The sequence below is a fragment of the Polyodon spathula genome, chromosome 12 (genome assembly GCF_017654505.1).
Source record: "Polyodon spathula isolate WHYD16114869_AA chromosome 12, ASM1765450v1, whole genome shotgun sequence".
Classification (NCBI taxonomy): Eukaryota; Metazoa; Chordata; class Actinopteri; order Acipenseriformes; family Polyodontidae; genus Polyodon; species Polyodon spathula.
Genome location: NC_054545.1, coordinates 43,445,139 through 43,469,680, shown reverse-complemented (window position 1 = coordinate 43,469,680; position 24,542 = coordinate 43,445,139). Strand labels below are relative to the sequence as shown.

General features: G+C 45.7%; 1 protein-coding gene and 1 long non-coding RNA gene across 3 annotated transcripts; one reads left to right on the top strand and one right to left on the bottom strand.

The window, feature by feature from the left end:
- Window positions 1–2,472: 2,472 nt before the first annotated feature.
- On the top strand, window positions 2,473–15,627 carry casc3 (casc3 exon junction complex subunit). 2 transcript variants are annotated; one of them, XM_041265710.1, is made up of 14 exons: window positions 2,473–2,681; window positions 4,799–4,826; window positions 5,449–5,498; window positions 5,615–5,809; window positions 6,811–6,962; window positions 7,260–7,436; window positions 8,239–9,058; window positions 9,425–9,623; window positions 9,858–9,919; window positions 10,251–10,359; window positions 11,012–11,110; window positions 12,793–12,998; window positions 13,717–13,878; window positions 15,256–15,627. In XM_041265710.1, exons 1-13 carry the CDS (start codon window positions 2,490–2,492, stop codon window positions 13,849–13,851), a joined length of 2,424 nt encoding a protein of 807 aa, XP_041121644.1. In that variant the 5' UTR covers window positions 2,473–2,489; the 3' UTR covers window positions 13,852–13,878; window positions 15,256–15,627. The 2 variants fall into 2 exon arrangements, with proteins under 2 accessions (XP_041121644.1, XP_041121645.1); XM_041265711.1 differs by lacking the exon at window positions 11,012–11,110.
- Window positions 15,628–15,664: 37 nt separating this feature from the next.
- LOC121324168 lies at window positions 15,665–18,501 on the bottom strand. The gene is made up of 2 exons (XR_005951224.1): window positions 18,406–18,501; window positions 15,665–17,312 (listed from the first exon to the last, which is right to left on the bottom strand). It is a non-coding gene; the product is annotated as an uncharacterized LOC121324168 (long non-coding RNA).
- Between the last annotated feature and the right edge of the window lie 6,041 nt (window positions 18,502–24,542).

The window sequence follows — 24,542 nt, the reverse complement described above, 5'->3', positions numbered from 1 at the left end:
TCTGAATGCCTCTTTGTCTAATCTCCATTTGTGACCTCTGGTCCTTGTTTCTTTTTTCAGGTCGAAAAAGCCCCTGGGTCGACATTATCAATACCTTTTAGGCTTTTGAATGCTTGATCAGATCGCTGTGCAGTCTTCTTTGTTTTTTGGCCTTATTTGGAAAATACAAAATGAAATTACAAAATACCTTTAATAAAACAAACCAACATTTTTGTCGGTCATCCAGAACAATCTATTTTGTCAATAAAAGAACTGAAACAGTTAACAAGCAGACCGCTCAGACCCTGTTACTAACCCTGGCAGAAAGGGCACCAAGCTCCTCAGACTGCCAGGAGCAAGCTCGGCTGACAGACTGGTATACAGAGAATTAGGACAAGGAATAAAACTCAGAGATGGTCTTTCGGTTTATTCAAGCAGATGGGTCTTTATTACACACTGCAGTAAGAAGGCTATGGCTGCTTGCTAGGCTCAATAGACTGAAGAAAAAGCAGAAGACAGAAGCATTTGTACAAGACCCCACAGGAGGAGTGAAGTGACAGGAGGGAGTTCCTGAGCCCCTGGATAGGTTCTAGCAGCAAGACAACATGAGCACACAAGCCAATAAACTACAAGTTACAATGGTGCTCCTCCCAGGGGCAAAACAGCAAGACAGTGACAGGTGATAGACAAAAGTCCGAGTTGTTCAGGTCTAGAATTCTTCCATCTACTAAGAAGCCAGCCTTAGTAGCCTCCCCATGCCATCAGTGTCCTTGTACCTTGAGAAACAAGCGTTACACCAGGAAGGGAGGAACACCTTATCCTTGCTGGTATCCTTCCTACATCTTATCCTTCCAGTGGGAGAGACGCCACCTGCAAGAGACCAAGACATACAGAAAGACAGAGGCCCCATGCTGCTGAGAACAGCATAGAAAGATTCATTGAAGGCCGTTCATATGCCAACAGCAAAGTTGTAGGGTATAAAGTTTGAGAATGACATGAGAGTTTAAGAATATTAGGAATAATAAGAATTTAACCCTTCAGTAGGCACCACTAAAATCAGGAGGAAAACAGAAAAAAAGTGGGCACAATAAATAAAAATAAATAAATAAATAAAGGAGACTGCAGTGGCTGTTCTCCATCAGTTCTCCTTTAACAAAACACGTTTCTGGAAGAGACAGTTTCATAGACAGTCTCAGGTCATTCTTCTGACCAGTTTATTGTGCAAAATCGCCCTCCAATCGCTCTTCTATTACCTCGGAGAGCGGATCTCTAAGCGAAGGGAAGTTTAGCTAATGGAGAGATCATTCAGGCTAGGGAGACGCATTTCTATCTGCTTCTGTAAGAAAATTCACGCAATGTAATTTGATTTCTTCAACTTTTGCTTGCTGAAGAGCTGGGATTTGATGGGCTACTAAAAACTTATTGGCATCAGCTTCAAACTTTGCTCCAAATTGTCCTCTTGTTGGAGGGAGAAGATTCCTACGCTCATCGTAGGCTGCTGCGCAGGCTCTTACTGTGCGTGGGGACCTCCGGGTGCATTTCCTCAGGGTCAGCGTTTGGTAGCTTGAAAAAAACTCAACCCTTCTTATAGCTCCTTCCCCTACGTGACTGGCTTGCTGTTTGGAAGTCATTTTGAAATTGGGATCAAGGGTCGTGGCTTTCGTGAGCAAACATGAAAACGGAACTGGATCAGGACGGGCAGTAAAACCTGAAGGACACTGGTTAACAACAACAACTAAAAAACAAGATTATGTTATTTATTTATTTATGACTGGTAGGGATATTGTTTTGATGTGTCTCGGGATTAGTGCGCCATCTAGCGTCGTGGGTGAGTATCGTAACAGATCTACTACTACTAATAATAATAATAATAATAATAATAACCTTCCATCGGAATACGGACTCGGACCTTCTGCTGTGATTTTCTTTGAGCTTTTCCACTATGTATTTATTATCTTTATATTTTTGTATTTTGAATGCGATCAGATGTATTGTTTTTAATAAAGAACACGATTGATTGTAACTCACATTGGCCTTTGTTAGAATGAAATGCAAAGCGCGCATTCGACAAACGGGGGCGGCAATATTTTAAAATTACATGTCATTCCCTTCGGCTGGCACAGCAGCAATGTAAAACAATACGTTATTTGTTTGGTTTTTTTGAGCATTTTAAAATTACCAATACTCAGGCACGTGTATTTTTCAATACAAAAACACAACATACTTCGACATACTAACAAGAAGCAAGTTTACCGATTCTCCAGTCCTTCAGAAAATTATGGAGAAAGAATGAAAAAGAAAGATTTACCCTTCTCAGACATGGTAAAAACGCTGTGCGCGCTGCCATATCATTTCATTCACATATCATTTTATTCACAAAGACTACATTTCCCAGAACGCAGCACGTCAAACCCCGGTCGCCGGGTGGTGCTTGTCGGGAGTTGTAGTCTTGTCCTCCTCCTCCGCCCATAAGCCCGCGCGCGGCCGGTGGATGCCATTCGGTTTACAAGATGGCGGACAGGCGACGGCGGCGGAAGCGCGCGTCCCAAGACAGCGAAGACGAGGACGAGTCCGGTTCGGGTACCGGTACCGCGGGGTCCGGTTCGGCCGCGGCGAAGAACGGGGCCCGGGTCCCAGAACCCGTGGCAGTGCCGCCGATCAGCACCAGGGTGAAGGCAGACCGGGAGGACGAGTCGGAGTGTGTGAGTTTCACCAGCAGGGCAAGCGGTCTGGAATTGATTTTTATTCGGATGAAAAACACGGACAGAGCAGCACTGGTGGAGGCTGCTGAGCCTCGGATTACCGGTATAAAATCCTCCGTCAGTCAGCACCGCAGTTCGTTAGCAGTGGGGATTGGGAGCTGTGATTCGGGGGGGAGGCAATACGGCTGTTTAAAAGGGGGGGGTTAGTGTCTGAACAAGTACGGTTTATGATAACATATTCGTTCCCCAAAACGCTGTCTAGTTTTAACAGCAATTGAGGAAGGACTTCGATGTCTCGCGTGTATTTTTATTTTTTTTGGGGGGGGGGGTCTGGTGTTTGAAATTATAGGGGACCCGCTGACTAACTAGCAGTAGAGCCAAACTGCCTTTGAAAACGTGGCGCTCACACGCACACGCACACGCACACGCACAGTGCCTCGTTTATCATCGCTCGGTCCTGTTCTGAGAAGCACGCCCTACATGTTTAGCATCACCGACTCCTAACTGACTCGGATTGTTAAGATTGATTTATTTCTTTGCATTCTTAAACACCATTCTTATCTGTTAAATTGAAGACACGCGCGCGTGGAGATCCCCAGTAGTCCTAATGTTTACAAGGTAACCCCCCGATAAAAAAAATACATGTTGGAAACTAAACAAACATCAACAGCTTAAACTGACTTGTAGAAATGATCTTGTTTTGTGTACGAACCATGCAATGCAAGCACACACTATTTTTTGTCTTCAAAAGCTGGGGGGCGGGTGGGAATCCAAGATGCAATGCGTGTTACAAATACTGTCTTATAAACGTGGAGTATCCTCGGTGTTTTTAATCAGATGTTCGTAGTGTCGAGTATCCACGGTGTTTTTAATCAGATGTTCGTAGTGTCGAGTATCCTCCGTGTTTTTAATGAGATGTTCGTAGTGTCGAGTATCCACTGTGTTTTTAATGAGATGTTCGTAGTGTCGAGTATCCACGGTGTTTTTAATGAGATGTTGGTAGTGTCGAGTATCCACGGTGTTTTTAATCAGGTGATGATGTACAAGGTGTCTGAGTTTGTCTCTTCACCTTCAGTTGTGAATTCCTGTCCGCCCTCGCAGAAGCTTGTTATGGGTTAGTCCTCATGTCTGGCTAGTTTGTTCAGACAAACTAGCTGTTTGATACGTTGCAATAAGGACTAATTTAGTACAGATTTGCTAGACTGCTTTTTAGCCCACTTGATGCAGACTCAGTCCCTGGTACCCTGCAGTCGACCCCTATCGTTTAATTGTGATTTAGTTATTTTCAGTCGTTCAACAGTCTTGTCCTGACAGATTATTTTCAGCATAAAACAGCCAGTCCCCCAATAGCAAGTCCATCGTTTTAAATCTCCTCGATTTTTGTAGCAGAAAACCCCAATAAAGCTGTGAACCCCGTTTGTAACGAGCAGTTTTCTCATTGTCAGCATGCAGAGACCGCTTAACTGCTACAAATGAACATTTAAAGGAAGGTAGAGAGCTGGAGAATAAAAACCGAAGTTAAATCCCTCATTTTATAATCCGCCAACAGTTCATTTAACTCAAAGGTTTGTGACTGAGTGATAAAACAGGAAGTTTTTAAGCAAACATTGCACACCCAGCTTCGTCAGTTTGCTTGCTTGTGATGCTGGTGCAGTTCACTTGACCTGTACTCCCCTGATCCATTTTTATTTTATTGTATATAATAAGGCTAGCTGTGGATTTAATAAAGATCCCATCCCGATGTCTGAATCCAGGGATGGCAATAAGACTCCCGTTGCATAGCAGTTTACTCCATTCCTGGCTTTACTAGGAGTTGATTAAGACGCTCCTGTACACACTGGGGCTATTCAAGCTCGTAGTAATGCAAACCTGGAATGGGTGAAACGGCTCTGCAATAAGAGTCTTATTTCCATCTCAGTGTGGAGGTCACAAGCTCAGGGTTTGGCTATTTTAATCCTAGTAATACCAAAAATGGCTCAAACTGCTGTGCAGTGGGAGTCGTCTTCCCCTCCCTGGTGCATTTTGTGTCGTCTTCCCCTCCCTGGTGCATTTTGTGGAAGTGATTACAGGAATGAACTATTCTCAGCTTGTAACCAGGCTTTCTTTTCGCTCTACAGGAGAGTGAAGATGGCATAGAAGGGGATGGTAAGTACGCCACCATAACCTGTGCTGGAATCCCTCGTAGACACCAGCCCCAGCACACAGGGGTTCGTTGTGGATGCTGTCGGCACTGTTAACAACAACAACTTGGTGCTGTGAATTATCCGGAGTGTTTTAAATGAATGCATCCTCCTTGATGTTAAGCAGGAATGGGAATAAGACTCCTATTGCATAGCAATGTAATCCATTCCAGGGTTTAATCTGAGCTTGATCAGCCACAGTGTGTATAGGTAACATGCTGAGGTATGTCTTATTAAACTCGTAGTGGAACCAGGAATGGATGACACTGCTCTGCAATGAGGGACTTCTTTCCACCCCTGTTCATATTCACTTTGTATCATTTTCTGTTCCAGTCCTTGTCAATTTTTATTGAATACTTGTGATGATGCAAAAGGCTACACAAATAAAGAACAGTCTTGCATTAGGGAAGATGAAGTTGATATTTCAGCCCTTTGCCCTAGTACAAAAACCTAGATTTTTATTTATATACCTTTTTGTGTATGTGACTTTAATTGCTCACCAGGTAACATAAAATCATTTAGTTTGCTGTCAGTATGATATTACATGTGACAGCAGTAACACCATGACTTGTTTTTTCTCATTACAGTTGTCTTGTCTGATTATGAGAGTGCAGAAGAAAACGGCTCTCGCTCTGAGGTAGGTTGAACATACAGTCAAAACCAAATAAAGATAAAGGGTGCTTGCCCTGTTTGAATACAGGGGCTCAGCCCTCCTATATATAAACACACACGCTGACTGCATCATTCTTCCAGGCCGAGGAGGAAGAGGAGGGACAGGGGGGAGGAGAAGAGTTCAGCCAGGACGAGACACCGGAGCTGCTAGCGGAGAGCAAGCCGGTCTCTGGAGAGCAGGGGGGTGCGGTGGAGGAGACCGAGGCAGCTCAGAACAAGGAGGAGAAAGCCAAGGAGAAAACACTGGCCGGGGAGAGGCAGAGTGGAGATGGACAGGTACTCTCTTCACTCTCTTCACTCTCTTCTAACTGTGTGTACAAGTGTGTGTGTGCGTAGATATTACTGATGGGACAAACATCCGAATAGTCAAACAAATATTTTTGGACGTGTATTCAGAAAAAAAAAAAAATCAGCTATTTGTATTCACTAGAAATGTCAAATCCCTTACACTTATTTACCGTATCACCAGAAGTTGCGCGACAGTTTAAAAAAACTGGCAAATGACAGAGTTCTGTGTGATATGTGAGATTTAATTAGCGGTGCAATCGGCTCCCTGATTTTGTATTCCGTTATCGTATAGACATTTATCAACGGTAAACGGTGCAATGATATTTTATTTTTCAAAATAAACAGACGGTAGTTTTTTTTTTTTTAACAGAATCTAATTCCTAAAATAGCCGTTGTGCATAATTGTTAAACAAAAAGGCATGACTGGCTTTCAAATTGGAGCACTCCAGTGGGTCGTGGGAGTGTGATGTGGGGAGGAAGCTCCTTTAACACAAGAACACCTTTGGTGCAGATTGAGGGCAACCTTACTGCTCAGCAATACGTTGACAAAGTCCCTGAGGCAACAGTTTTCCATTCCTGCAAGCCAATCTGGAAGTGTCGATTTTCCAGCATTTCAATGCAAGACCACACAGTGCTAGGATCACAATTGCACGACTTCAAGAAAACAACCGCGACCAGGAGACAACCGTGACCAGCGAACCTTCGCCAGCCGGCTGCAGCTGCGCAGGAAGAGTTTAATACTGAAAACCTATCAAGAGGGGTGGTTGGGGCTGAAATTATTCAGTTTGTAAGCTTAATAGTTTATTCAGTCTTCAAACTGGAATTATAACCCTGTTTTGTAAAGGGAAGAAAGCAGGGCTATTGACTTGTTTTACTTTTTACATAAACTGTCTTTGTCTATCCCCAAGGAGAACCTGTTTCGTAAAGGCAAGATGAAGCTAATGACAGTGTGTGTTTATTTCATGTTATCTCTCTCTCCCTCCCTGAAGGAGAGCACAGAGTCACCAGAGAGCAAGCCTGGGGATGAACCAGGGAACAAGCTGGATGATGATGAGGATCGTAAGAACCCGGCGTACATCCCCCGCAAGGGGCTGTTCTTCGAGCACGACGTGAGGGGGGCGGCGCAGGAGGAGGACATGCGGTGAGGGGGGGGGGTGGGCGCGGCTGGAGATCAGGGTGCTAACATAGCGCTGCCTGCTTTGAACCTATTAAAGTGCCATCCTAATTTGAGGTCCGGCTTCTATCTCTCGTTTTTGTTGTTTTTATATATATATATAATCTCTCATAAAAACAAAAGTGGCACTTTTTTAACTGGCGCTGATATCAAGGGCAGCACTGTATGTGCAACTAAAGGCAGTGATGTGAATGCAGCTGTGATGTGTGAAGCTGTATGTCTTGTATAAAGGGCCTCCCAACCTCCCTCTCTCTCTCTCCGCAGGCCTAAGGGGCGCCACAAGAAGCTGTGGAAGGACGAGGGCCGCTGGGTTCATGACAAGTTCCGCGAGGAAGAGCAGGCGCCCAAATCCCGCGAGGAGCTCGTCTCCATGTACGGATACGATATCCGCCACGCGAACGGGCCCTCCGACCTCCAACCCCAGCGCTGCCGCAAACCCAGGTACCCCCGAACGATACACGGGCAGCTCGTGAACCCCTCGTCCCAGCAGCACAGGCTTCTCCGAGTGTAACCCGGGCTGGATCGGCCAGTGTCGTTATCGGAGTGGGAGGCCGCTGCCCCGTCTGGTACAGATAGAGACAGGCACACACACACTGGTTAGCACTGGGAAGGTCAGGGAGAAGGGGGCAGACCTGGGGTCAATTAGAAAGAACAGAATTGCTATTGCAATCCACTTATTTAATCAGTTGCATTATGCTGCTATAATTACAATTACACTAAAAAGTAACAAGCAACTACACACAAACACTCAATTCTAAATAACCAAGCAGTAATCACAGGTACAAGTAGTGAAACATGCTGGATAACTTGAAAATAGAACAATGATCGGATGACAGATGCATGTGTGATTTGAACTGTAATCAGAGTCAGTTATATGGTACAATTAAGTTAAACTACAGCTGCGTTTTAAATTGCAATCAAGTTACAATTTCTTCCGTGGTCGTTGATGGGTGAAATGGTAGCTGTATCAGTCCATTGAGACACAGAGATGGAGAGCTGATACCACCTTGTGGACGAACTTAACCGTAGTCGGTCCCAAGCTTCAAGACCTCGGAGGTCTCCTCTTAAGGTGAAAGACGAAACCATCTCTCTCTTTTTTTCTACTTTCACCCTAAGAAGAGATCTTGAAAGGTTGCAATTTGAATTATTGTTGACTTAGTTTGATAAAAGGTATTGCCTCTCCTTCTCATTTGTGATTTGAGCCAGGTCTCTTCTCTCATTTATATCCATTTCCCTTCTCAAGGTACACGGACAGCCCCCTTCCGGGGCGGGACAAGAGGTGGCACGATGCGGAGAAGCCAAACCGCATTCCGTGGCACTCCGGCACCACCACCACCAACAACCACCCCCCTCCTCCCTCATCGCAGCAGCAGCACGGCGCACCCCAGTCCTCGCGGCCTTACGGGGCATCCTGCAACTCCACGGTGGGGTCCGGACGCATCTCCCAACAACCACGCACCTTCCAGAACAGCAGGACTGCCCCCAGTAACCCCTCCCCCAGTGCTTACTTACCGCACAGAGAAGGACGCACGAACTTCAAGCCTGCAGAACAGCACGTTTGCAGCGAGCGAGAGCGCGCCAGAAACTACAGCAACAACCACCGCACCCGCTCCAAATACGAGCCCCGGTGTTCTCCTAACGTAGTGGTGGAGGAGTATCAGGATGAAGGGAACGAGGAGGGGGAGTGGGAGGGAAGAGAGACAAAGGAGTCTTATTGTTCCAGACAGCCCCAGGAGAGGGATTTCACAGCCCTGTCCCGGAGGAAGGAGGAGGAGGAGGAGGAGCAGCAGCAGCAGCAGCAGCAGCAGGAGGAGGAGGAGGAGGAGGAGGAGGGCAGCGGCGGTGTTCACCCAGACACTGCTTTCCCAGCCAGGGATCAGGGTGGCTCCTCCTCCCCTCTCCCTCCGTCTCCTACCGTGGCTACTGAAAGGACTGTGGAAAAGAAGTCTTATTCCCGAGCCCGGAGGACCCGGAATAAAGCCTCGGAGATCGGGAAGCAGGCGTCTGTGGAGGAGCCCCTGCCCCCCCTGCAGCTCGGGGGGGCCCTGCCGGACTCTGCTCAGGTGAGGGGACCCAGATTTCCCGCTCTGCACTTGACACTACTTGGTGTTCTGTGCTGTTCAGTTTAATTGAATGTACTATTAGTAAACTTTATTTTATGTTTCATGTTGATTTATTAATTCAGACTACTAGTTTTAGTATATTGCATGACTCCAAATTGAAGTAAGAGCAAAACAGAGTACAGTAGTTATGAGTAAGAGCGAATTACTAAGAGCAGTTAAAGCAAACTATTTGCTTATGAGTAAAATCCAGTAAAACATGACACAGAACTTTTACAGCTAAGAAAAAAATTGGGAATACACACCAGCCTAATCATGACCGTGTATTTCACAGTTAAGAGGCATCTTTTTTTGTTTCTTTCTGTTCAGGTGCTCCCCCCTCAGAAGGCCCAGCTGACCCCCACAGCCCACCCGGCGGTGAAGGCGGAGTCCTGGGAGCCCCCTCTCGAAGGGGTGGGAGGGTCGGGCGGCGGTGGGGGGTTGGAGCACGAGATGGCCTGCATGAACCTGAGTGCACAGAGGAGCTGGACCTCGAGCCAGCCTCCCTACATCCCCGGAGAGATGAGGGGTGAGTGGAGTGGAAGTTCTGCTTTTCTTACTGTCATAAATGAGGATTTGGATTACCTTTACTCGGATAAAACCTCATCCAAGATCTATGCTGTTCGGGGGGGGGGGAGCTGAAACAAGCAACTTTTTATTTATAATATACAAATAAATTAATGATTTAGTTAATACATAATTATAGCATTTAAAAGGTGATTTTGTCTTTTCAATCCTTTCTCTCTGTCTTCGTCTCTTGCAGGCATTCCCAATCAGATGCACATGGGAGCCGCCCCTCATCAGTACACCAGGATCGACGAGATGGTGAGTTTAACAATCGCTTGACCTTCTCTATGTTTAAACAGGGCGAACGCAAGTGTGTGAGCCTTTTCTCGGTCAGTTGTGGGGTGTGTAGTAAAGCAAAGCAGACGACTAACTTTGGGTGTGGGGGTCAGGGGGGAAGGGAAGTTATGTCGCTGTCCTCTTTGGAACTTTCATTCTTTGTTATATTTTGGGGGGGGGGGGGGGGGGTGCTGGCTGCCAGGTTGGAGAGATGCAGAACTTTGGGTAAATGTTTTGGCTATTTTGTTTTAAGTTTGAATTTGTTAAGCATTTATTGCACCTTTTCTCTCTTTCTCTCTCCTCCCCCTCTCAGGGTGTGGGCGTGGGCAGAGCAAAGCGTTACTCCTCCCAGCGGCAGCGCCCAGTCCCCGAACCCACTGCCATGCACATCGGCATCATGGAGGGACACTACTACGACCCGCGTGAGCACCTCCCCTCCACACAGTACAATGTGCTGTCTCCTTAGATAGTGCCCTCCCTCACTCTCTAGTGCTGGAGCTACAGCTGTGGCCAAAAATTTTGCAAAGGTTTCAAATGTGTGTACGTGCTTTTTCTATTAGCATTCTTAATTTTCAGATTTGTCAGTTTGTTGTTAAGTGTGTGCGGGAAAAACTCCAAAACGGTGTGTAATTCAATATGTTATTGTAACATTATTCAGCAGCTTTCATTAGTCTTTTATGAAGCAAAATGAGTTCATGCTATAGGATGATGCAAAACTTTTGGCCACAACTGTACAAACCCTGTCTGGGGTCCATTGACTTCACTGCAGCAGACCTAAAATATTAAGACAACATCTTGTTGGTCTCCTGACTGACATCAATTTGAATTTCCAGTGAAAGCTCTATGACAAACGGTTCAAGTTTGATTTATTTTATTGCTTTATTTAATTTGTATTTTTTAAAATCATTTCAGTAAGACTTCTAGTCCTTATCGTCAGATTTATTTATTTTCATATATCAAGCATACATTTTTCCTATTACAATACATAAATCGTATGTCATTATCCAGATGAACTTGGTTTAGGGGATGAATGACTGACTCTGTGCTTGGCGCTGTGTCTCCCTCTCACTGCAGTACCTTTCCAAGGACCACTCTACGCTCATAGTGAGAGCCCCACCTCCCTCCCCCCTCAGGGCATGATGGTCCAGCCCGAAATGCACCTGGCACACCCAGGTGAGCTGGCACTCCAACACAATATAGATCAGGGGTCTCCAGCCCTGGTCCAGGACAGCTGCTGGTTTTCATTTCAACCAATGTGTTACTTAATTGAACCAATTAGTGGCTTAATTAGTTCAGATTAGCAGGTGTTCCAGATCTTTAGCCACTGATGATGTAAAGACACATAGAAAACCTGCTGGACAGGGGCTCTCTAGCACCAGGGCCCAAGACCCCTGATAAAGATACAACAGCGAAGGAAATAAGACTCCTCATGCACAGAAGATTCACCTGGTCCATGTTTGAAAGTGTGCCCGGTTAGCCCCTGTGTGTAGAGCTATGGCCAGAAGTTTTCACCTAGCCTATTTCCAACCGGTATCTAAAAGTGGGACATTAAAATCCTACCTCTATCTAACACACACAATCACATAATCTATATATGTGTGTGTATATATATATATATATATATATATATATATATATATATATATATATAATATATATATATATAATATATATTTTTATATAAAAAAATTTCTATATATATTATCTTTTTTTTTAAAATATATATATATATAGTTACAAATGTGTGTGACTGGTTTATATTTGCGTTGTACGTCGTTAAAGTTTCTAAAATGACTAAATCAAGTATATTCCTTTAGTCAACTTAACTTTATTTAAGTTAATCCGGGATTACGTACACCTTAAAGACCCTAGAATAAAGTCGAGTACTTTGGACCTGTGAAGTGATGTTGCCTTTATATTTTTGTTCAGTGTGTGTGTGTATATATGTATATAAAATTACGAGAGCGAAGGTGGAGTTTCAAAACTGTCACAGAAACCCGAGATGGAATTGTTTTCCTGTAACTCGCTGAAGAGGCCCATCTATTATTTCATAAATCCATGGATACTCTCGTGATGCTAGTATTAAAGAAGACGAGGTTCGGCAGTACAGTTGTGTTTTTTTTAACTTATTCTCATTTTGTTGATCATTAATGAACACCTCTCTACTGTGGGTGTCGAGTGATTGAAAACGAGGCATTTTGTGTTTGAATTGAAAGTGATAGTCTCGGAGTCGAATGGGTCACAGTTCCAGTATATTTTCCTCTAGATGAAGTGTCACTTTTTGACGTCACTGCTGTTGTATTATGCCTTTTTTTTCGAATGGCTCAGGATGCAAATACAGTCTTCATCTGTGAGAGAGGATAATTGATATAATCAAAGAAACTACAAAACGATATTGCAAAAGTCTACCAGAAAGAAGCTATAAGAGTAGCTCAGTATTTCATGTTGGATTTTGTAATGTCATGTAAAGTGTATGGAGGAAACTGCAAGCGCTATTTAATTCAATAGGTTTAATTTGACTTTATGAAGCAAAATGAGTTAATGCTATGGGGCAATGCAAAACTTTTGGCCAAAGATTGTAGATAACAGCCTCAACTGTTTGTTATTACAGCCCTAGTAAAACCAGGAATGGATCAAAGTGCTATGCAATGGGAGTCTTATTTCTATCCCCTGTTGAATTAGGAGACAGATGTTGGTTATAGAAATCTGTACCTTAGTGGCTGTTTGTTACCATCTTCATTATAAAACCTTTTATGCATTTTCAGATCTGTTCAACAAGGCGTTTTAAGTTTTAATCAAGTCATCACTTAAATTAATGTGCCCTTTTGTTTTTTATTATTTATTTTTCTCTGCAGGTCTGCACCCTCACCAGCCACCCGCCCCACTTCCCAACCCTGGTCTGTACGCCGGCCCCCCCGTCTCTATGTCTCCAGGGCAGCCCCCCCCAGGACCGCTCCTCGCACCCGCGTACTACTCCCCCCCAGGGGTCATGACCTTCAGCAACACAAACTTCTCCTACCCTGCTGGGGCCACATTGCCCCCTATGTACCCCAATCCTCAGGTAAGCACTGCCCAAACCCCACCCCCAATCCTCAGGTAAGCACTGCCCAAACCCTCCCACCCTCAGGTAAACACTGCCCAAACCCCACCCCCAATCCTCAGGTAAGCACTGCCCAAACCTTCCCACCCTCAGGTAAGCACTGCCCAAACCCCACCCCCAATCCTCAGGTAAGCACTGCCCAAACCCCACCCCCAATCCTCAGGTAAGCACTGCCCAAACCCCACCCCCAATCCTCAGGTAAGCACTGCCCAAACCCCACCCCCAATCCTCAGGTAAGCACTGCCCAAACCCCACCCCCAATCCTCAGGTAAGCACTGCCCAAACCCCACCCCCAATCCTCAGGTAAGCACTGCCCAAACCCCACCCCCAATCCTCAGGTAAGCACTGCCCAAACCCCACCCCCAATCCTCAGGTAAGCACTGCCCAAACCCCACCCCCAATCCTCAGGTAAGCACTGCCCAAACCCCACCCCCAATCCTCAGGTAAGCACTGCCCAAACCCCACCCCCAATCCTCAGGTAAGCACTGCCCAAACCCCACCCCCAATCCTCAGGTAAGCACTGCCCAAACCCCACCCCCAATCCTCAGGTAAGCACTGCCCAAACCCCACCCCCAATCCTCAGGTAAGCACTGCCCAAACCCCACCCCCAATCCTCAGGTAAGCACTGCCCAACCTTTGTTCTTGTCTCTCTAGCTCCTCCTTTCCCTTTCTCTCTCAGGTGTATGGCGGGGTCACGTACTACAGCACGGTTCAGCAGCAGGCTCAGTCCAAACCCTCCCCGCCTCGCAGGACCTCCCAGCCAGTCTCCATCAAGCCCCCTCCCCCTGAGGGCCCACACCTGCTCCCGGAGTAGAGCTGCCTGCAGTGATCACCTCGGGGGGCAAGTCTCACTGCAAATAATAATAATACAACTAGAATACACAAGGCAGGCTGGGTTAACCTGAACACACAAGCATATGCAAAAACTACAAAGCGGTGTGCAGTTCAGTATGTTAACGTACATTATTCAGAGGTTTTTATTAAACAAAATGAGTTCAAACTGTAGATAGGGTGATGCCACGTTTTGGCCATAGCCGTACATACTGTTTCTGTTTTAATTTCTGGAGTCTGTTTCATATTATAGAAGGTTCTTATTTTTCAGTATTGTGTGAATAGCCCTGCTGCTGGTTCACATGGAAGCTTTGTGAGCATGGCTGTTAATGCTTTTTTTTTTTTTTTTTTTTTTTAATAGGATCAGCTAATATTAGGTCAGTGTGTATTGTTTGTGTTCTCACCAGTGTTGGTCCAGATTTTAAATACTTGCCTACATGCTGTGTTTTTTGTTTTTTGCTAACTTTTTAAACGTGAGAATTACAGCTTATACCTAATAAAATTGCAGTTTTTGTGTAACTGTAAAAGGTTTGCTTAAATATAACTTGAGATGGAAGTAAGACTCCATTTGCACAGCGGTTTGACCCAATCCAGCTTTTACTACCAGCTTGATTTAGTAACAGTGTATAGCTAACAAGCTCAGGTGTGTCTTATTACTTGCAGTGAAACCAGGAATGGATCAAACTGCTGTGCAATGAGAGTCATATTCCCATCCCTGAACTTTATACATGCTGATCCTCGTTTGATTGGAAGACCCAAAAAGCTGTCTAACAAGGATGAGCAATACTTGAAGATAATTTCTTTCAGGAGTAGAAAGACGACGAGCGTTGAACTGTTGAGTTGATGGACAGTGACGTGTGTGTGTCTATATATATATATATCAAATATGTCATGCACTTGTCCGTCACACACAATTTCCGACTCCAGTTTTCTGGTAGAAGCCCGTCTCTTCAATGTTAGTTTATTTGATTGTCAACATTTAGATTTCATTTTCCTGTTGGGTCGTTAACAGGGGATTTTACACACCTGCAATACATATGGATTTCAATATGTATTGCAGTCCACGTCTCGTTTCTTTATTTTGGACAAGTGATATTTTCAGAGTCATTGTTCTGAATTAAAACACTACTGTTTAAGTACAGTGCTGTACCAGCAAAACAGTCCAGTACTTCTGCTGGAATCCTGTTTATTTTAAAACAGACCTTTCAGAAATGTATTTTTGATGTATCTTTTTTGTGTTCTATGAAAAATGGACAAGGATTGGAACGAGCCAGAATGAAATAATCAGGTCTGCGTCGCACTCCTTTAACCATCCCTGAACTCTGAATTGGATAGGGTCGGATATGCAAGTGCTGACTCATGTTTTATTTGTTTTGTGTTTTTTCAGGGTGGTAGAAATGAAACGGTGAATGAGAAGAACAGCGCCTGCACTGGGCCGGGTGCTGTCAATACAGACCAGACCAGCCCAGAAACAGTCCTTGAACACTTTGATTTTTTTATTTTAAACTTGTATTTGTAATGTCTCTCAAAGCCCCCCCGCCCTGTGCCATCTACTAATCTCCTCATCTGTTTGGCTTTCCCAGAATTGATCACCCTCTCTGTGAAGCCTTTTGCAAGCTCGCTAGATCCATCTAGCCCACATATCAAGGCCTAGAATTGTTAAAGGTTGCTGCACGGTTTACTCCCCTGTAGTTTAGTGCCCCCCTGTGGTAAAGTGAGGTATAGTAACACACAGCACAACACCCAATATGCCCTTTTTTTATTTAAAAAGTGGTGAAAGTAATGTGCTAAATACCAAGAGAGAGCCGTCAAAATTACTGTCCAGACTCATTTATATTGTTTCAAATAAGTGTTCAGTAGCCTTTTTGTTTTGTGTATTTTAATAGCAACGTAAAGCTAAAACTGTAATTTCTTTTTAAAAGAGACCAATTTATTGTTGACCTAAATAAAAACAATTTGAACAGTTTTGATGAAAAGCAAGCTTTTATTTTGGTATCTGATGCCATTGTTAGAAGACCCACATTGCCCTAAACGAATGGGTATGAGTTCACTAATATGCCAGGCTTTTAAACTGTGATGTTGGGCTTTCTGAGGTGTATGTGATGCCCATGTGTGTTTGGTTCCAGGTGTGAAGTATTACCAGAGCTCTAATAGATCCATGCTATCAGCTCTGTCCCTTGAGATCCAGTCCTGGTCCCCAGGTTCTAAATGAGTTCGTTGCCTTTTAGCAGCTTCAGTTAACTACATTAGAAACTGCTTGGAGTAAAAACCTGGACTGGATTAGACTGGATCTCGAGTACAACTGTTCTAGATGCCTGTGTGCACACTCCAGTGCAGTTTTGTTTAATGTTTTATTTTCGTTATTAAAGGTGGAATTATAAACTCAGAGTTCTAGGTTTGCTTTTCTTTGTAATCGTTTTTGTTCTAAAACCCCGGCACTGTTAAAACTAATGCAGTATAAACCCAGTACTGTGGGGTTGGGGGTGTTTTTTTTTTTTTTTTTTTTCCCCCCCTTCGGTGGGGGGGTGGGGGTGGTAGTCAATTTGTTCAAAATGTTTGAAATAATAAAAAAGAAAAAAACGCAAAATATTTCTGCTTTCAGATGTGTTGTTTTTACACACTCAGTTCTTCTGGAGCTCTTCACACTGGTGGTTAGGGTTATTTTTTTAGACCGTGTGAATTTCTAAGATCTGTTTTTTATTTGCTGAGATTTGTTGGAAGAAGAAAAAAAAGTGAAAATCTAGTTTTTTGGTTTTGAGATTGGAACTCGGTAAAGGGGCCCCAGTCTGGATTACATCGGACCCAAGAAAGTTGTCTGGCGTTACAAAGACTTTACCTGCATTTGTTGTTATATTACGTGCATCCACAAGAGGGCAGTGTTGTGCAGATTATAGGTACTACGAAATATGTTTTGAGGATTTTTTTTCATATCTGTAAAAAGGACAAAACTCCTGTTTTTTTATTTTTTATTTTGTTTTTTAAAACTGTTGCCTGCTTGTGTAGTTTTCTGGATCATTCTTCATTGTACTGCTGAAGATCCAGTAATTTTATTAAACTGGTTGTTCCTTGGGGCAAACAAAAACAAGTTTTTGGTAGTCACTACTTCGTGTTCTGCAGCAGCCAACGACAGGAGTGAGTTTCAACCAAAAGTTAAAATTCGAAGCGGTTCGTGTGTGAGGTTGCGTTTAGCCGCTGGGTTGACTCGTTCTCTACACACCTGCCTGCGGAGTTTGTGTGTTTTTTTTTTTTTTTTTTAAATCCTTATTTAATGTGTTTGCTGTGGGAGTGTAGTGAGCCGCTGGGCAGGTCGTCGTTGAGACTCGGTTGACTCATCCGGATAAACCAAGGTGTTGATTTGATGCGTGAGTGTCAGGTGAAAGAATTCACACAAACAGCAGCAACATAAGTGCGGAGTAATGCGAGGGCAGCTTGTTCCACAGGATTCTGCAATGATAGTGATGATGGATTGTTATTGCAAAGCTTTGCTGTTACTCATTTTGTTTTGCCACCTTTTCAACTCTGAGCACCTCCCCTCCGCAGTTGTGTTTTGCAGGCCTGTGGGCTGTGGTAAAAGCTAAAGGAGCACGCCCTGCACAGTGGTCATGTAAAACAAGCAGGACCACGTCGGGTGCAGAGGGGGGGCTCGCAGTCAGGGGTGTTTTAAGAATAAAAAAAACTATAAACTGATTGCCTTTTAAAAAAAAATGTGTAGAAGTCCTTTTCACAGTTTAAGAACGCTGCTCTGCCCTGAGCTGGTATCGCTGATCTGCCACAGCGATAAGCAAACTAGGTAGTAGGTTAGGGTAAGGGTCATGTTTAATTACTGTTCTCGGGCTGCACTGAGGCAAGCCTGCGCACTCTGGTTGAGACCAGAGTCTGACTGCAGTGTGTAGAGCTGAGGCGTCTGCCTCTGTCATACAGCGAGGGAGACTCTGGGGAACACAGGCTGGCTGCAGTGCGCTCTCACATCTGTGGTGATGTTGCCCAGAGACAGAGAGGATCCACATGCCTTTAACTGCTTTTATTTTGCTTTACTGCTGAGTTTGAGCAGAGCGGGTCTCGTTTCGGCTGCTGTCTTATTTATTGATGGTTTTTTTGTTGTTTTTTTTTTTCTCTCTAACTCATCTTTACCGTCCCTAGCTTCACATGTGCTGTGAGGTCGTCTGGAGAATCCTCCACGAGAGAGAGAATGCTGCACACCAAAAAGCATGCAGGGCATTTTATGCTATTAAGAGAAAGTGCCATATAAAGATACCAATTACAATGTGGCTACATCTTTTTGAGTGTCATCCATTCCATTGCCCTGCATGGCAGGGAAGCGTGGGGTCTGCTCACAGAGCAGGATTTTACAAAATAGGACAAACACCCAACAGCAGCCCTGCTAGCAGAGTTCTGCAAAAGCATCCTGCAACTACAAAGGAAAACTCCAAACAATGCCTGCAGGGCTGAATTAGGCCAATAGCCACTATTGATTAATAGCCAAAGAAGAGCAACTCCATGTTGGCTCCATCTAGAAAATAGTAACATAAACTCTTACCTCCATAACGCCCTGCAATACCAAGAGCAGAGCCCAGCGAAGAGTCCCCTGAGCCAGCTGGTCCTGAAGTTCACTGCACTGAGAACCACACGAACACCAACCAGCTTCAGGACATCTCCACTCCAACACATACAATAGGAGTCAACGGAATTATACACAAAACAAACAAGAATGCCTTATTCACTGGGGGGGGGGGTCACACATTAAAACACAAAGCAAACTGGAATGCCGTCGGGCCCTAAAAAGACGCTACACACGGAAATTCATTTCTTTTTAATTACTGTTTTCTCTTTTTTTTTTTTTGTTTCATTACACTGACTGCACGCTTCCGAGGAGTAATGAGTTTATACAACAATATGTGGTGGAGTTTCCATGACGATTAGAAATGAGGAGAGGAGGGGGGAGAGGATTAAAGGTGCTTACAAATGTACCCCTCCTGCAGCCTTGTACCGTATCTTGTGAAGAATATAAAGCTGGTCCCAGCTCGGGGCTCTGAAATGCTCATTTGATGAAATCACAGTGAAACTACGCTGTGAGAGAGACAGAGATGCACTTTCTGTTATCTTGCTCCAAATGCTGTGAAATAAGGGATGGAGAGTTCCCCTAAACACACACACACCAGACTCCCAGACCTGCTTGGAGAGCAGGGGCTGAGCTGGGCTGGGCTGGGCTGGGCTGGGGGAGGAGGGGTGTGTGTGACAGACCAGTGTTAATACTACGAGTGCAAATAATAGGTACCGATGATGATGGATTTTGAAAGCAGCCTCGGTTTCACTCCCTGTCTGCTCCGTCTTGCTCAGTATTGATCTGCCGGGTGAAGAGAACCACAGCTTAGCTCAGTGTCTGAAATTCAAATTCAAATGAGCTTTATTAGCATATATATATATATGTGTGTGTGTGTGTATCTGGTTAAGTACTTGGAGGGACAGGTGTGATGTGTCCCTGCTGGACTTCAGCCTCTAGCTGGCTCATGCTGGCTGCCGGTCAGTCAGTACCTGGCAGGGAGGGCTGGTGCAGTCAGTACCTGGCAGGGAGGGCTGGTGCAGTCAGTACGTGGCAGGGAGGGCTGGTGCAGTCAGTACCTGGCAGGGAGGGCTGGTGCAGTCAGTACCTGGCAGGGAACGCTGGTAGCTGGCAGGATTTGCATGTTGACGCAGCTGTCCAGGACATAGCGTTTTCTTTTATTAGAAAAGACAAATATTTGCTCAGTGACGGAGAGAGTGACAGAGTGCAGTCTGGGTGCAGCTGCAGGGGAGGCACGGAATTCACCTGGCACACGCCTTCCAGGAAGTGTTCTGCAGTACACTAGCACAGGGTTTCTGCAGGTCCCCCCCTCATGTTTTTCCCATTGTTATAATAGGCATAGACAGTACCATAGCGTTAGTGTTGTGTGTGCTTTACATTGGTTACAACTGCTTTATTACACCTTTCTTCGCTTTTCCAATGGTTATGCTGTGTGTTTACCATGGTTTGTTTTTTAATATACTTTAACAGACTTCTCTGTGCTTTACAATGCTTCCCTATGCTTTACCATACCTCTCTGTGCTTTACAATGCTTCCCTATGCTTTACCAGACCTCTCTGTGGTTTACAATGCTTCCCTATGCTTTACCAGACCTCTCTGTGCTTTACAATGCTTCCCTATGCTTTACCAGACCTCTCTGTGCTTTACAATGCTTCCCTATGCTTTACCAGACCTCTCTGTGCTTTACAATGCTTCCCTATGCTTTACCATACCTCTCTGTGCTTTACAATGCTTCCCTATGCTTTACCATACCTCTCTGTGCTTTACAATGCTTCCCTATGCTTTACCATACCTCTCTGTGCTTTACAATGCTTCCCTATGCTTTACCATACCTCTCTGTGCTTTACAATGCTTCCCTATGCTTTACCAGACCTCTCTGTGCTTTACAATGCTTCCCTATGCTTTACCAGACCTCTCTGTGCTTTTCAATGCTTCCCTATGCTTTACCAGAACTCTCTGTGCTTTACAATGCTTCCCTATGCTTTACCATACCTCTCTGTGCTTTACAATGCTTCCCTATGCTTTACCATACCTCTCTGTGCTTTACAATGCTTCCCTATGCTTTACCAGACCTCTCTGTGCTTTACAATGCTTCCCTATGCTTTACCAGACCTCTCTGTGCTTTACAATGCTTCCCTATGCTTTACCAGACCTCTCTGTGCTTTTCAATGCTTCCCTATGCTTTACCAGAACTCTCTGTGCTTTACAATGCTTCCCTATGCTTTACCATACCTCTATGTGCTTTACAATGCTTCCCTATGCTTTATCATACCTCTCTGTGCTTTACAATGCTTCCCTATGCTTTACCAGACCTCTCTGTGCTTTACAATGCTTCCCTATGCTTTACCATACCTCTCTGTGCTTTACAATGCTTCCCTATGCTTTACCAGACCTCTCTGTGCTTTACAATGCTTGCCTAAGAGAAAGGGGCTCCTGCAAGGCCAGGTCAGGCCAGGGCAGCTTGAAGCACAGAGACTGAACTGCTCCCATGCCCAGCAAAGCTCCTATTATATTGAATGGATTTTTTAAAAATTATTATTCATATTTTAATGGATTTATTTCACAAGGGATGTAGTTTCACAACAATATCTGTAACAATAAAAAGCTTGTGTAAGCCTCTCTGAACCGGGGAGGCTTGTGAATGCACAGAACAGGCTGCAAAGATAATGTGCAAATTAACCTTGACAGGAGAGAGAGAGCAAGTCAGATCCTGCAGTGGGTTATATAACCAGGCTGACAACTCACTGTCTCTCCTCTCAATTCATTTCCATGCTCTCTCTTTTTCTCTCTCTCTCTATCTCAATCTCCCTCTCTATCTCTCGCTCTGTTAAATTCAGTTAAATTCAAATGTTTTTTAGCGGCATGACAAGCCCTACATTGTGCATGTTTGCTGCAATGCGTTAGCATGCCTTCACCGGGAGTAACAGCGAGCCATGTGCAGACGCCTTGCAATGCTCCTGCTCACAATGAACAGAACAGTCCCGGGGCGCTAGTCGTGCTGTGGCATGTAGCTTTATTATTTTTCTATTTAAATTATTTTTGGGGAGTGGCAGTATCTAAACAGGTGCAACCTGCTTGGAAAAATAACAACCTGCCTGTGTCTGCGTTTGTGTGTGTCTGTATTTGTGTGTGCGTGTGTAGCTCACCTTCAGGGAATTGCCTTGGGTTGGAGGGAGCACCCTTTCTCTTAGGGGTTGAGCGATGAGAGGAGGACAGAGGGAGAGAGGGGGCAGTTCAGTCTCCATTCCTCCAACCGGTCTGCTGTGAGGGAAACCGATAAGCGCAAGAGCTGAGACTAATAGGAACAAGTAGAGTATTACTGAGAGAGAGAGAGAGAAGTGATATGAAGACTGTAGGGAGAATGGTCAGGATAGCAAGCAGAGGAATGAGATTGGGCTTTTCCTTTAAGACCGACAAGGCAATTCCCTTTAAGCTCTCGTAGTGCAGGTGAAATAAAAGCCTGGGCTTTCTCTCCCTCTCCTCTCTCTCCCTCTCATCTCCCCCTCTCCTCTCCCCCTCTCCCCTCCAGGAGGACAGGGGAGAACGTGGGGGGAGACAGGTTCGAGAACAGAGCGAGCAGAAGGCAATTCCCCTTTAAGGAGGGAGTGGTTGAGGGTGAAATAAATAGCCCTGGGGCTTTCTCTACCGGAGGAAATTCTTCTCCAGAGGAGAGGTGGGGGGGAGTCTCAGAGGAGAGGAGGGGGAGACGGGAGACGGAGAGAGGTGGGGGGAGAGGAAAGAGGAAGTGGTGCTACTCTTCCCTCCCCTCCTCTCTCATCTCCTCTCCCTCTCTCTCCTTTCCTCTCATGAACTCTCCTTGCCTCTCCTCTCTCCTCTCCTCTCCCTCTCTCCTCTCCCTCCCTCACCAACCTCTCCTTCTCCACCCCCTCAACTCTCCTCTCCCCCTCTGCCTCTCCACCCCCTCTCACCTCTCTTCTCTCTCCTTCACCACCCCCTCTCTCTTCTCCTCTTCCCCTCACCCCCTCTCTCGACCTCCTTCTCTCTCTCCTCTCCTCTCTCTCCTCTCCTCTCCTCTCTCCCTCTCCCTCTCCTCTCCTCTCTCCTCTCTCTCCTCTCTCCCTCCTCTCACCCTCTCCTCTCTCTCTCTCCTCTCCCCTCCCCTCCCTCTCTCTCCTCTCTCCTCTCCTCTCCTCCTGTCTCCTCTCCTCTCTCCTCTGTTCTCCTCTCCTCTCTCGCTCTCCTCTCCTCTCCTCTCCTCTCCTCTCCCCTCTCCCCTCTCCTCTCTCTCCTCTCCTCCCTCTCTCTCTCCTCTCTCCCCTCAGAGGCCTCAATCTCCGCCCTCTGTCTTCGCCTCTTTCCTCTTCCATCTGTCCTCTCTCCTCTGCCTCTTCATCCTGTCTATCCTCTCTCTCCTATCTTCTCCTCCTCATGGTCTCTCCTCTCTCTCCTCTCCCTCTCCTCTCTCCTCCCTCTCTCCCTTCTCTCTCTCCTCTCTCTCTCCTCTCCTCTCTCCTCTCTCTCCCTCTTCTCTCCCTCTGTCTCTCTCCTCTCTCTCTTTCTCCTTTCTCTCTCTTCTCTCCTCTCTCTCCTCTCTCCTCTCATCTCTCCTCCTCTTCCCTCTCTCCTCTCCTCCCTCCTCTCCTCTCCTCTCCTCTCCTCTCCTCCCTCTGTCCTCTCCTCTCTCCTCTCCTCTATCTCTCCTCTCCTCTCCTCTCTCCTCTCCTCTCCTCTCTCTCTCCTCTCCTCTCTCCTCTCTCTCCTCTCCCCTTCCCTCTCTCTCTCTCCTCTCCTCTCTCCTCATCTCTCTCCTCTCATCTCTCCTCTGTCTCTTCAGTCTTCATCTCTCCATCTCTCTCCTAGGAGAAGGAGAAAGTCCTTGTCCTTCTCTCCTCTCCTCTGAAATCTCCTCTTCCTCTTTCAGGAGGAGAGCTCCGGCTTATCTCCTCATCGTGTCCTCTGTCCTCTCCTTATGCCTCTCCTCTCCTCGTCTCATCTCTCCTATCTCTCCTCTTTCCTCTCTCCTCTCCTTTTCTCTCCTCTCTCCCTCTGTCCTCCTCTCCCCTCTTCCTCTGTCCTCTCATCTCCTTTCCTCTCTTCTCTCTCCTCTTGCTCTGTCCTCTCATCTCTCCTCTCCTCTGTCCTCTCCTCTGCCCTCTTCCTCTTTCATCTCTCCTCTCCCTTTATCTCCTCTCTCCCTCTGTCCTCTCCTCTTAGGGGCGACCCATCCTTCCAGTCCTGCTGGCCCCTCTCCTCTGTGTCCTCCTTCCTCTTTCTGTCTTCCTTCCCCTGTATATCATCTTCCCCTCTCTGTCCTCTCTCTCTCGGAGACTTCCTCTTGTCCTCCTCTCCCTTTATCTCCTCTCTCCTCTTTCTCTCATCTTTCTCGTCTGTCCTCTCGAGCCTCTTCCCTCGCATCTGTTGGCGGACTGGTTCATATTTTCGGATCTTTCCCTCTATCTCTCGCGGCTCTCTCATCCTCTGAGCGGCAGGCGGCAGCTCTCATCTCCCTTCGTCGCTGTCACTCCTCTACCGGGTCCCCTTCTTCTCTTCTCTCCTCTCTCCTTCTCTCTTCCTCTTCCTTCAGCTCGCTTCTCTGTCCTCATCTCTTTACGCGAGGGCACCTCACTCTCCTCTATACTCTCCTCTCCTCTCTCTCTCTCTCTCTCTCTCTCTCTCTCTTCTCTCTCCTCTCCTCTCCTCTCTCCTCTTTCCTCTCCTCTCTCCTATCTCCTCTCCTCCACTCTCCCCCTCTCTTGCACTATTATTCTTTTCTCACATTGCTGCTTTTTCTCCCCTCTTCCCTCGCTAGCCCCACCCACACGACCCTTCACCCCAGAGCATCCTGCTAACACTCAGGCTGGGTAGTTTTGTATAAATTTGAATAATAAATTACAATGCAGATGTATTTCTGCATTCTAGTGCTGCTGTTGTGATTGCAAAGGCATTATTCTTTTTATTGCACCTGTTTTGTAACGCCTGTATATGAATTGTAATGAACCCTAGTTTATTATATATTGAGTGCATGTGCTTCATATTATGGTATATGTAACAGACTTGAATCTTTGCCACGCAAATAAGGGCGTGTTCAAAGTGTTCCATTTACCTTTGTGATGTCATCATTTCTTCCCGACTCCGCCCCAACACCTCTGAAA

Excerpts from the sequence above, each read along its gene's own strand:
- casc3 (XM_041265710.1), top strand. The coding sequence starts at position 2,490 with ATGGCGGACAGGCGACGGCGGCGGAAGCGCGCGTCCCAAGACAGCGAA. Across the intron at positions 4,827-5,448 it reads AGATGGCATAGAAGGGGATG|TTGTCTTGTCTGATTATGAG; the intron begins GTAAGTACGCCA and ends TTCTCATTACAG. Across the intron at positions 5,810-6,810 it reads GGCAGAGTGGAGATGGACAG|GAGAGCACAGAGTCACCAGA; the intron begins GTACTCTCTTCA and ends CCCTCCCTGAAG.